This window comes from Ciona intestinalis, chromosome 2 (assembly GCF_000224145.3).
Source record: "Ciona intestinalis chromosome 2, KH, whole genome shotgun sequence".
Taxonomy (NCBI): domain Eukaryota; kingdom Metazoa; phylum Chordata; class Ascidiacea; order Phlebobranchia; family Cionidae; genus Ciona; species Ciona intestinalis.
The window spans coordinates 3,326,942-3,339,563 of NC_020167.2; the positions used below are offsets into that span (position 1 = coordinate 3,326,942).

At 39.4% G+C, this 12,622-nt stretch overlaps 2 protein-coding genes across 3 annotated transcripts; one reads left to right on the forward strand and one right to left on the reverse strand.

Moving 5' to 3' along the window:
- Positions 1-245: 245 nt before the first annotated feature.
- Positions 246-5,440, forward strand: LOC100175017 (venom phosphodiesterase 2-like). Of its 2 annotated transcripts, XM_002120045.3 has the most exons (20): positions 247-443; positions 516-635; positions 990-1,050; positions 1,108-1,199; positions 1,444-1,523; positions 1,743-1,862; positions 2,051-2,223; positions 2,308-2,489; positions 2,549-2,739; positions 2,812-2,912; positions 3,082-3,151; positions 3,226-3,316; positions 3,381-3,550; positions 3,805-3,856; positions 3,921-4,081; positions 4,154-4,280; positions 4,347-4,424; positions 4,477-4,603; positions 4,704-4,884; positions 5,049-5,440. In XM_002120045.3, exons 1-20 carry the CDS (start codon positions 380-382, stop codon positions 5,343-5,345), a joined length of 2,538 nt encoding a protein of 845 aa, XP_002120081.1. In that variant the 5' UTR covers positions 247-379; the 3' UTR covers positions 5,346-5,440. The 2 variants fall into 2 exon arrangements, with proteins under 2 accessions (XP_026696289.1, XP_002120081.1); XM_026840488.1 differs by having other exon boundaries at positions 246-443; positions 2,549-2,912.
- Positions 5,441-5,618: 178 nt separating this feature from the next.
- Positions 5,619-12,546, reverse strand: LOC100175863 (testin). The gene is made up of 8 exons (XM_002123488.5): positions 12,336-12,546; positions 10,808-10,893; positions 9,727-10,372; positions 9,504-9,599; positions 8,592-8,822; positions 8,293-8,508; positions 7,450-7,629; positions 5,619-6,319 (listed from the first exon to the last, which is right to left on the reverse strand). Exons 1-8 carry the CDS (start codon positions 12,372-12,374, stop codon positions 6,140-6,142), a joined length of 1,674 nt encoding a protein of 557 aa, XP_002123524.1. The 5' UTR covers positions 12,375-12,546; the 3' UTR covers positions 5,619-6,139.
- Between the last annotated feature and the right edge of the window lie 76 nt (positions 12,547-12,622).

The window sequence follows — 12,622 nt, forward strand, 5'->3', positions numbered from 1 at the left end:
ACGGTCTATAGGAGCCGTGAAAATATAAATTTATAAATGTTTGATTGTTCATTGTTAACTGCTAAATGGGACGAGAAAACAGAGATAAAAGGTGTCGTGTCCCATCTTCCCCCACCCTACTGCATAGCCTATATAAACTATTTTTATATAGCATACTTTAAAATGATATTTGTTATAGTGAAAACTGTTATCTGCAATGCGTTGACAGGTAAGCTACAATCTTAAATAGCTGTTTAATCATTAACCAAACATATCGTACGCAGCTAGGGGACATTTTTAATGCTCGTGGTGCGTTTAATGAATAACCTTAGCTGGTCAGAAACGCATGTAGGAGGATAATAGAAAAATTCTAATAAGTTAATAGACCTGCAGATTTTGGATGTATCAGCTATTTTTGACAAGTTTTGCTCTCATTGCTGTCGGGTTAGCAGCAAATACAGAAGGTTAGTAAAGCTACATTCGATAGTATAGATTATCGCCCGCAAAATATGCATCGAAACCTTTACACTGCGCAGACACCGTGTCCGACTATCTCTGCCTTGACGAATGCAATGTTACGCGGTCAAGATGTTCCTGCATGGATGAATGTATCAATCTGAAGAATTGCTGCTCGGATTTTCAACACATTTGTAAAGGTATATAAAGAGCTGGGCAATATTTATTACTGTTAAGCTATGTACTATACATTGGGGATTTTCAAAATCGACGTATTGGTATTATAGGAGCATGAGTATATGAATAAAATATGACTCGTTAAGCGTTCATACTAGATAATAATATAGTAGGGTGGAGGAAGACGGGACACCTTCAGAAAATAATATTCAAATAACCTGATCGTGTTTTGAACAATTAACAACGGTCTAATGGAGTCGTAAGGATACGGGTTGATAATTGTTTGAATTTTCTTGTTTATACCACCAAATGAGATGAGAGAATAGAATAAAGGTATCCCATCTTCTTTCGCCTCTGGCCTATATTTATCTGTATAGGTCAGTCGTTATGGAAAGACGAAGAATGTGCCACGTTGCAAGAAATGATTTGTCCAAATGGGTAAGAACGAACAGCAAATTTGAAATTTAACCATTTAATGTTATATTCTACACGAAGATTTGACGCCCCGCCCGTTATTTTATTTTCTATTGACGGATTCAAATCAGAATACATCTACAGAGAAGAGACACCAAACATTTGGAAATTGGGTAAATTTAATACTTAAACTGTACTTCTGTTATATCCAAGCGTCTTATAACTTGCTGATGTTTACCGTTACTCGTTCTTTTTAATCTTTATTACCGTGACCAAAAAAACAACAAGTCATTCATTTATTCAAACATTACACTTGAATTATTTCATAAATGCGATTATTGATATAACTTTAGGTCAACGTTTGCCAAACAGTTTTCTTGTCATTTTAAATTTACAACGCAATTTTTACAACCACAGCGTCATGCGGAGTTCATGCACCTTACATGAGGTCTGTTTACCCGACGACAACATTTCCAAACCATTACTCAATGGCAACGGTGAGCACACCCTCAGCCAAGACACACATATTACTTTATTTTTGTATTAAGAATTATTGTACCCCCATTATGTGCATTGGACTGCCCTTAAATAATATTCGATTACAAAGGTCACCGCAGCGCTATTGCACGTAATAGATATTTCGCAATAGCCTTAATTATTGTTCCATATTTTACAAGTTTTCGCTTATTTTGATATCTTTGCACATTTCTAAGTAGGGTTTGTATCCTGAAAGCCATGGAATCATAGACAACAGCATGTACGACCACGAACACAACACTGAATTCTACCTTGGTTCCCCAAACACAATGCTTCAATTTTGGTGGGGTGGCGAACCGGTAAGTCAGCAACCACAACTTCTTTAAGTTGAGAAGTATACTTGATGGTTGTAACTCATGTATCATTGCGTGGTAAGGCAACGACGGTCTTTATAACGCAAGGGTCCGATGTAATACCCCTAATGCCCGCATATACAATTTCTTACGCATACGACCCTGTGGGTGATTTTAAAAGTATTTTTTTTCAGATCTGGGTAACGACTAGTAACCAAGGCTTGAAGAGCGCTACGTATTTCTGGGTGGGCTCTGACGTCAATATTACGAGGTATCCAGATTATTATAAAACATACGATGGAAGTGTCCCGAATGAAGAACGGATGTACCAAGCTCTCGATTGGTTAGATTTGCCAAAGCAAGAAAGGCACGTATTCTAAGCTATTGTAAAAATAGGCACACACGATATGAGACCGCCCCACTGCAATTGTTACTAAACTGAATACTTTAGGCCGTCGTTTATTGCCTTGTATTTGAGTTTGGTCGACCACACTGGGCATGTACATGGACCCGATTCCCCAGAAGTTAACCGTGATCTGACGATCGCTGATAATATGGTTGGAATACTGATGGATGGCTTGAAACTTAGAGGATTGGAGAACTGTGTCAATATTATGATATTAGCGGATCATGGTATAATGTGTTTATATGGTCATAAGAGAAAATAGGTGTATAGTTGCTTTGTGTTGAAGGTATGGCACCAATCAGCTGTGAGAGGGTTACGTATGTGGATAAGTATGGAGTGGACATGAACACAGTAAATTTCTACGGGGGTGCTTTCGGCAGAGTAGGAAAAAGTAGAGACGAAAATAAGTGGCCCGAATTTGACCAGGAACACATTGAAAGTCAGTTGAGCTGCCAAACGGAAGACACCCGCTGGCAGGTAAACAAGCTTATTCAGCATAAAGCAAGTTTGCATCTCGTCAAGATTAGATTTGCTTTCGTTATATTGCAGGTGTTCTCTAAACAAACAGATCTACCGAAGCGTTATCACTACGCAAACAATAAACGAATTGAAGAAATTCAACTTGTAGTGGACGATGAATGGTTAGCAGGGTGAGATTCTTTAGGAAAGCATTTGTTGGACGTAGAAAGTATAGATATCTTGTATAATACACCCCTTCCTTGGTGTAGTGATACAAATAACATATCAAAATCGATGGTCTATTATACGTAGTATGGCATGCTTTTACAAACCACTAGTTTAGTTGTACTTTGTATTTAGATCTACTAATACAACGACATTTTGTGATGGAGGCATGCATGGGTACGACAACGAGTACAAGAGCATGCACGTAAGTGTTTGACAAAAAATACACATTTGTTTCCAATTAAACATGTCATGTTATTGTACTTATTTTTTTACTAGGCCTTGTTCACTGGCCATGGACCAGGTTTTAAGCGTGCGTACAACATCTCGGAGGGTTTTGATAATATAGAACTCTACAATCTTATGGCGGGTATAGTGTCACAAATGGTGCCGTGCTTTCTAACTTATAATTTCTAATGAAATATTGTGAATAGACCTGTTGTCCATCACGCCTGCACCTAACAACGGCACGCCTGGTTCTTTGTATCATATTATGACAAATCCAAAGCAAATAATCCCCTTGGACTTTGGTGATGACGTCGCAGTTTGTATCATGAAGGACACCAATGTTGCAGACGATGATCTGGGTTGTTCTTACTGCGCGGTAACGACTTGTTTTTGTATATCTTCATTCGAAGTTGTCGGTATATTCATAGTCTTATAGTATAGGGTGGGGGAAGCCTTTAGGCATAATATCAAAATATCCCGATCGCGTTTAAAAAATTACTAAAGGTCTATATGAAAGTCTTGATGATACAATTCTTTGAATATTCTTTTGTTCACTACCAATTGGGACGGGAAAACAGAATGAAAAAGTGTCCCATCTTCTCCCACCCTACTATATGTTTATTTCACCAGGGTCTTTCAGAAGCTGAGGCAAATCAACGGTTGAGGAATGCAATAGATAATGGTAAATGACACTTTGATAGTTCTATTCACCAAAATAATTGAAATCATGCTTTTTTTGTTTTAAGTCGATTACAACAACATTGCAACTCCATATGGGCGGCCTCAGGTTAAAAGTACAGATCCTGATTTTTCCCCATATTGTCTCCTCACCCAGCAGGACTACATTATGTCGTATTGCATGAAGCGAAAGATGCCGTACTTTGTATCCTACACATTGAATGCTAAGGTGATTTAACAATATATAGTACATACCAGTAAACGTTTTATTACTTTATTTTTGTATATGTGCATCTTACAGAATAGAAATCTAGCAAAGCCATCGTCTTGCAACAGACCTGATATAAGAATAGCGGCAATACATTCCCCGAAATGTTCTCAATTCAATACTAACGGGGACTTATTGCAAACAAATCTATACCCAGCTGGTGAGTCTATGTAAACGTTTATTGCCTTCAAATTACAGTTCTTTACTACAAATCTCTCACTTTCAGAATTATCGAACGGTGATGCGGTGCACGATGCTCTGATAGTTACAAACACAGCACCGATGTATTCATCAACAGCTACCGGTAAGTTCACTCATTTTTCCCTACCTACAAGTAACAGTACAATATTTTGCAGTGTGGAATTATATGGCGAAAGTGCTGGCAGACTGGTCAGTAAAATATGGCGGTATCAATGTAATAGCTGGACCCGCTTTTGATTACAACTATGACAGTCTTCCAGATACAACAGACGATCTGATGACGTGAGTAATCGGGTCAAAACGTAAAAAAATCTCTCGTATGATAATTTACTATCGTACTATAAAATGCATTTTGTTGAAAGTTATGACACATAACTTTCAGATGGCAAAAGTACATCGGGACTGGAAACGACACTATTCTGATTCCGTCCCATTTCTTTATAATTGTAACCCGCTGCTTGGAATACGAAGTAATGAAGATTGACCAATGTGTAAATTCGCCGACAAAATTGGAAGTTTTAAGCTGGATTGTTCCAAACTATAAAGAACCGCCTTGCGGTGCGGTAAGTAAGATCAAACCATATGATATATATAAGTGCTTACAAGAGTGGTAACTATTATGCTTCTGTCTTGTAGTATCAAAAACAATTGTAAAGATTATGTTCTACAGTTACTGAGTTGGTTTTACGTTTAAGTAATTCAGTTGCTTTATTAATTGGTTGAACAGATGTCCAACCAGCCAGCTAGCGATTGGATACCGAAAACGCTAAAGGAACACGTCGCTCGACTGAGGGATGTCGAAATACTGACCGGATTGTCTTTCCTACCAAAATGGACGCACGCACAAAACGTCGACCAAGAAACCAGAGTTGAAGTCACGCGTTTGCGGCTCAGATTGCCACAGTTTAATAGCCAGTGGATGATGGACTTTTTAAATCAACCGTCAAGTGCAAACCACAAAAATGGGGTTAACAGTCTGATTGCAATGGCATTTTGTGTGACTGTGTATATGCTCAATTTGTAGAAAACATAATTCTGTATTTTCTGATGACCTGTCTGGTTATAAGAATGCTATTCTTACGAATATGTGTCCCATCGTTAGTAAATTGGATATTCTCATGTTGGAGATTGTTTTCGTATGCGGAAGACCAGTGTGTTTAGTGTTTAATGGAAAGTTTAAAGTATTTATAGCAAATATATCTCAAATACATATATCACTGCGGTCATAAACTGCCAGTACTAAAAAGTTCTGTGCGTTTTGGTTTGTATACAAAACGGAATCCTAAACAATCAATGATTAGGATGCATGTGCTTAATATTTCCGTTAGTGTATTTTACATCGGTTTGTACTAGAAGTTAGTCAAAATAAGCTGCGATTGAAACCGTCAAGTAAGAATTAAGTGGTGTTCATTAAGTCCGACGCTATACTGCATGTATCAGCAAAACCACACATCGTTGTGGGAATTACAACTAGCATTGGTTGAATACAGAAGGTATCTGAGATATTGGCGAGATCGAGTAAGTGTAAAGAGTGTGTAGCACGGAATGTTGGGTGAAGAATTGCACCGACCGATGGAAAGAAAAGACAAGAAAGAATCGCAGCTTAAACGTGAAGTGCTGATACCTTAGTACAGCGATGCAGTGCCGGCGTGTTGATGTTCAATGCTGAAATGCGGATACGTTCATTCACGAGTTTATATTGCGCAATCAAGCAAGCGGGTGGTTATTTCAATTCCTTCGAGTAGAATTACATAAAGAAAAATCAGTGGTATTTTTTCACCGTCCCAATTTGACCAATCATTTTTTTCTGTATCTGTTTTACTGGGCTGGTGGTAGTTTTTCCCGTTTGCACTTGCTGCAGCAAAACACCATGCTTCCTTTTGGAATACACGGCTTTCCCACAAGCGATTGACTACATTGGCTACACTTAAAGCAGTCAGAGTGAGCGTGCCAGTGATGTTCTTCGAAGGTTACCCACTCTGTGTTTGGTGCGATTATCTGCGAAGAGAAAAATAAAACAAATTATTTCATTTTTTGAAATAAACCCATCACAGATATTTTGTAATGTAAAATTATGACGTAGATAGATCAGGTCAGCGAATTCGTTGTATTCGGTTGCATTCAGTAAACGAACCCGTCATGACGTTTATGGTATATATGCAGTGTTATGCCTTTCGAATAATTCGGAAGTGCGAATGACGATTAATGCCAGAGAAAAATATATCAACTGAAATGCCCAAGCGAACGCAAAAGCCTTTTAGCATCAATTCGAAATCCTAAAACCTTACTAAAAATACCGTGTTATGTGTTCGCTACAAACTCCCACGCATATAATGCATTGCATAATTCATAGCGTGTTCCGAAACAGCGGTTTAACGAATTGTCAACCATAACACAGCTGTTAAGATGTTTTGTTGTTGTAGTTACATCAACGAGATGGGGCATTTGTGTAATTACTGGGCATGACCGTAAAATTACAGGATTCTGTAAGGCGCGCTTATGCTGAAACATACGTTAAAGGACTGTCGAAATAATTATATGAGGCTTCGTTTACAGTTTACTATTACGTTATCGTCTCACTTATACGAACGATGATTTTACTAAAACGGCTATTTCGTAATGCTGTGTTAAATACTTTAAAGCCAAAGGTTAGTATTCTGTTGGGATATGCTGTATAGTCAGTAATATCCAGTCGTTGTTATGATTTGGAAATTTAAAAATACATTAATATTCCTATGGTTAAAGCTTGCACTCGGTAACTTCACGGGTGTGGTACTGCTGTTAATGTTAAGCGTTGTCTATCCAATCATACGACAAACTTTCTGTAGCAAAACTGATCGAGGGGTAATTAGGTAGTTTGTTATGATCATTTTTCGCTGATATGGTAGGGTGGGGGTAAGATGGGACATGTTTTCTTTTTTTCGTTGCATGTGATAGTTTCGTTTCATGTGACAAAAAAAAAAACATTTACACAATTAATCAACCACATTCTCGCGACTCCTAAACGAGTGTTAATTCGTAATTGTTTAAACCCGGTCAGAAATATGAGAATTTGGTTCCAACGGTATCCCATCTTACCCCACGGTAACATACTTCACTGTCTGCACGATTATAAAGATCGTACTCACCTCATTACATGTTGAGCAAGTGTGGGCGAACGATTTCTCATAGCAAGGAATACAGACCGGTTGGTTGTCGTGTGGAACGTAATTCTTACCACCCAAAGGTTGGTCGCAATGCCAGCAGCAGAAGTGCTTCAGATGCCAGTAACAATCTTCCGCTTGCGTGTACTCGGGTGCGAATATAAGCTGTGGGTAATATGTTGCGGTTATAGAAAGAGTTTGTACACACAGTTATGGCCTGTGTATAATTAATTTGGGTTGTTTAGTGTTGCACATGGCGTTTCAGAATTACGATGTATGTTGGGTGCGACTACTAACAATTTGAACATCCTTTTTAGGCTTTCAGTTTCAATGCACGTGTGTGTATTTGGATTGAAAATTTTGTAAACAATAATTAGGGTGTAACGTTTTACTAAAGCTATTATTGTCTTGATAATAAGTCCCGTCAAAGTTGATTACTAGTATATAGTACATAGCCTACGTAGTGAGCTTGTAGCTCAGAGCTTGCGGAAATTACGTAGACGGCGCTTCCGGCAACAGAAACAGTGGCTTGAGCAACAGACTAAGTGTACGGGTAACTATGATGCGATTTCCTGTACGTCGCTCAAGTGTTTATAAAGTCACAGCGAAAAAAGTCGTAATGAGATTTTGTAATTACGTCATATAGCTAGTTAGGCCTGCATGACAAATCAATGATATAAATATCATAGACGGGATACAGCAGCATGGAAAATAGTCAGTTAACAAAAGAAAAACATTCGCAGTAGTTCCTGACAAACCGCATAAATAGCGGAACGTAATCCTCTTTAGCTTAAGGGCAAGAGATGACCGGTTCGTTAAAGACGTTACCTCGTCACAGGCGGCACAGCGTGGTTTGTGTAACTCGCAGTAGTGTCGACCACAGTAGATCCTGTCGTCGTGGTAAAAATAAATAAGATCCACCAGCAGTTCCTTGCACTCGGAACAGCTAAAACACGCCGGGTGCCAATACCGCTCGGTGCCTGTACGTTCTGCCCACACTACCACGTCTCCTTCGTCCAATGGGTTGCGACACTCGGCGCACGACTGTGAGACAGAAAGTTTAATAACTGCTGAACAAAAAACTCTCCAAGTTTAATAATATGAATGGGATCGTTTAAAACCGATACCTTTAGTTTTGGGTTTTCTTCTATTTTAGCGACTCCTAATGCCTTCTCTCTATACTGCTTCACGAAAAGCGACATTTCTTTCGTTTCTTGCTCGGTAAGGTCATGACATTCGCTTGGCTCTTGATCATGAGACGGTAGTTGCCTCATCAGTTGTTTCTTCCTGTGTTTCGCTCCTGCGGTGCCTACAATGGGCTGTTTGTCCTTAGGGAGGGCTCTCACGTAGCTGTCGATCTGTTGGGAAAAAGTTTCAAGTAACGCAAAGTAATATAAATACTCGCAAAGAAGGGATTCGCAATTAGCAAGTACACGTAACAAGAGATTTGATTCGTGTTTGATCGGCACTTGGGGAATGTAATTTGATGACAGATACCATGTTGTTATGTACAAGTCGTGACGTTTAATCTCAACCGACTCATTTCTAATACAAGCAACACCTTGAAGGGATATGGTCCCAGTTTATATTACGTAGTATTATACCACGAACGCCACAATAAATAAAGTAAGCAAGTAAGGTTTAAAATGGCAAATGCGTCAAAATTCTTAAATAGATTGCCTATACAAAATAAATATCAAACAAAAAATCGAACTATTGTGATTCTAGGCAGATTTATCAAACTGTACTTAAAGCGGTCATGCTGACTTATAATGCCAACATCCCGTTTCCAACCTAGCAGTTATGTTTTACATTCATAGCGGAAAATATATTCATAATAGACTCTGCCCGCATGCACAGTGAAGTTCCTGGCCGCGTTATTCAGTAAATGGCATTTTTACAGGGTTATAACCACATTGCGCTGTTGTTTATTGGCTTTCAAATTTGCCTTTACAACACAAGTGTGACGAATGGTATCAGCAATCAAAGGGTAATGAAATATTTACGAAGTACGAAAGTAGTTTGAGATTCTTCCTTACCAGTTTTGGATCCGAAGACGGAGGAGTCCATTCGTATTCCACCTCTCCGTCATCACTGGAAGATGTTGAACTCTTCCTTGCTTTACCAACCGATTTCTGGGATGCGAGGAGTAAAATAAATTTCGGGTATATTTAACGTCATTTTCATGTACGTTTGTGCTTTGAAAGTATAGGGAGAAAAATATTAATTAACGTCTCTTTAGTTATATAAGTTTAACTTTACCGTTGGTGAAGAGCTGTTTGAATATGTCGTCAGCACAGCTACATTTCCCGCTGGGTGTGCGTTCTTCTGTGGAGATTGGCTTTGAGGAGGAGTCGCTTGTTTTACAGGCGACTGCTCTTTTTCTGTAAGAACTGCCTTCGTTTGGAACTCTTCTGGAAGAGGAGGGACCGTCGGGGGTAGTTCCGAATTCTCCATCGGCGGGGGAGCAGGGAAGGCATGGTCCTCGGATGCGGGAGGGGGAGGAGGGAAATCATTCGGAGGGGAGGGAAGAGAATCGTCGACCTGCTTGTCGTTCGTACCGAAATCAAGAGTGTGTTTTTTCCCTCCTATATCAATAGTTACATTCAACCCCTGGTCGGCGTTGGGGACGACCTGGTCGGTGTTGGGGATTTCATGAACCGCTGTAGTTGTAACTCTGTTCGGTTTTGGCGCGGTAGCCGGCGCAGCAACTGGGGGTTTGTGATGTTTGTCCGTATTTTTCGTCGGTGATGTTGATTTTTTCGGTGATGTTGATTTTATCGTTGGTTCCGGTTGTACGTCTTGATCTTGCATAAGTAGCTTACCGATGTTGTCAATACCACGGGTTGACACAGAGGTGAGAACGTCATGATCTTCTTGCTTACACTTGCAGTTTCGACATATTTTTCTGCAATAAAGTACACACGATATCAGTCGAAGGAAAAACGCTCAAACAGTGTATTCTAAGTTTTAAAAACATGGCTAACTCTGGCCTAAGTACCAGCTCCTTGGAGTGCTTTGCCATATACGACCTAACTCGAATAGTAGAGTGGGGGAAGATGGGGCAGCTTTTTCTTTTACTTTCTCTTCCCATTTAGTAATAAACAATGAGAATTTAAAGAATTATTAAACTGTATCCTCGTGACTCCCATAGACTGTTGTTAATTGTTTAAAACCCTATCAGATATTTGGATATAATGTGCCCTATCTCCCCACAAAATACTGTATGTAAGAAACAGTGATTTAAATATTAAAAAAAAGTTGGTTCATTAAGGAAATGCAACATAACAGATGCGGTTTCATGTTCTTTTTCAAACCGCTATGCGAACACCATGATACTTACCTCCAAAAATGTAGATCTAGACCCGGGCACTTATCACCACATTTTAAACATGGAGCGCCCGCCCCTACTTCATGTGTGAGAACTTTCTGTGACGTAAGGAGGTACCATTAGTCACGAGACAATTGTAAATTGTAATGGGGCATTGTTAGGTATTGCGTAGGTGTTAGTGTACTTCTAGTCTAGACGGAACCTCAATTATAAAATACCGTTCATACTAAATGCGTAAAAAGAAAAAGGAGTTGGGCTACGTAAACATTAAACAAAAAATAAATGTCCCTCCTTTACGATGGTTAAATGACCGCTCGGTGATAAGGCTTACGTGAAGTTATAGCCTAAATTATTTTATAATTCGATTAATGAGGTTTTATAACGTTAAAATTGTATTATAGGCCGCGTTAGTGGTTGTTATATAGAGGCATCAATTTGTATGTAAAAGCGTTTTGTGTCGTCAATCGTTTCATTGCGTATACTTATACTGTCATCGAATTAATATTTACATTCGCAACCTGGTTCCGCGTATCTTCTGGTCGGCTCGATGTAGCAGATATTTGTAGAGCAAGCCTGGCGTCGTCAGCCAACCATACAGCGAAGGAATTTTGCCAGCGCTTTTTCCTTTTACGGTCAAAACAAACGCAGTGGTGGCTGATATGCCTAAAGCGAGTTGCACACACAACGCAGGGCAATGCAATCTGAAACCTATCCGCAACGATTACGACCTAATGCATTGTGAGGGCTTACTCCTGAAAACCGTTTCATTTCCTCGGGTATCGCGTTGTGCCAGCGGTTAATTGGCGTCTAGATTGAGCGATTGGAACACACAAGCAAAATTAGGAACAGGTCTGTCCAAGGACATGTTAATTATACGGCCGTTTTAACTTCTGTACGGCAGTCACGTCACGCATTGTATCGTGTAAGATATTTTAAAGGATTGTCTGTCGGAGTTACATTAATTCTCTAGACAAGGGTGGCATTTCCTTAATTCTATTTGTTTAAGGCGGAAACACGTGGTTAGCGGCGTGCGGTGCGTTCAATATGCGAGTTTCTACAGCACAGCTAAACTGCTGTGTGAGTAACAGTATTCTCCGATTGCTGGCAGATATGTGTTGTTGTTGTTATTTTGTGTGACGCGTCTTTACGCCAGGCACGGTTTAATCGCAGTATCCTTTTTTTGCAAAGGGAAGCTAGTAGACGTTGTTTCAAAAGCCAAAACGGAAACTGCATTTACCGTTCGCAATTGTATAGTAGAGTGGGGGAAGACGGGACACCTTTGGCCTTTAATATTGAAATATCCTGATCGCGTTTTAAACAATTATTAACGGTCTATAAGAGTCGTCAGGTTACGGTTTTATAAATATTTGAAAGCTCTTGTTCACTACAAACGGGACGAGAAAATAGAATGAAAAGGTGTCCCATTTTTCCCCATCCTACTACACGTACATAACACATACACAGTTAGGCTACATAAATAAAGTCTGTATGATTTGACATTAGTCGTCACATGGGTTATGTAAACAACACTTACACTCACCTCGGTTACACCGGACACTATCTTGCCATTCGCACTCATATTAGCTGTGTCCCCCTAATGACACAACAGCTATAGTTGCCTACGGTTAATCCACTATGTATAAAAGCAATTGCTGTTTATCCACAAACCGTTGCTATAGTTCCTGTATTAGACTTTAAGCCTACGGCAAAATGACTTCAACTACAGGAATAGAAGGGTAATTATCTTAATGCTGTTGAAACATATCTTGTTTATGTTGGCTAGAATTAAGGGCTCGTCTGCGCAGCGTTAAAAACAACTGATTTGTT

What these genes read in the sequence shown, in the direction of transcription:
- LOC100175017 (XM_026840488.1), top strand. Translation starts at nt 380, where the DNA reads ATGTATCAGCTATTTTTGACAAGTTTTGCTCTCATTGCTGTCGGGTTA. An exon ending in ACGAGTACAAGAGCATGCAC is followed by an intron (nt 3,152 to 3,225) that starts GTAAGTGTTTGA and finishes TTTTTTTACTAG; the next exon opens with GCCTTGTTCACTGGCCATGG. An exon ending in GTATTCATCAACAGCTACCG is followed by an intron (nt 4,425 to 4,476) that starts GTAAGTTCACTC and finishes AATATTTTGCAG; the next exon opens with TGTGGAATTATATGGCGAAA.
- LOC100175863 (XM_002123488.5), bottom strand. Translation starts at nt 12,374, where the DNA reads ATGAGTGCGAATGGCAAGATAGTGTCCGGTGTAACCGAG. An exon ending in CTAGATCTACATTTTTGGAG is followed by an intron (nt 10,373 to 10,807) that starts GTAAGTATCATG and finishes ACTTTATTGCAG; the next exon opens with AAAAATATGTCGAAACTGCA. An exon ending in CGTCTTCGGATCCAAAACTG is followed by an intron (nt 8,823 to 9,503) that starts GTAAGGAAGAAT and finishes TTTTCCCAACAG; the next exon opens with ATCGACAGCTACGTGAGAGC.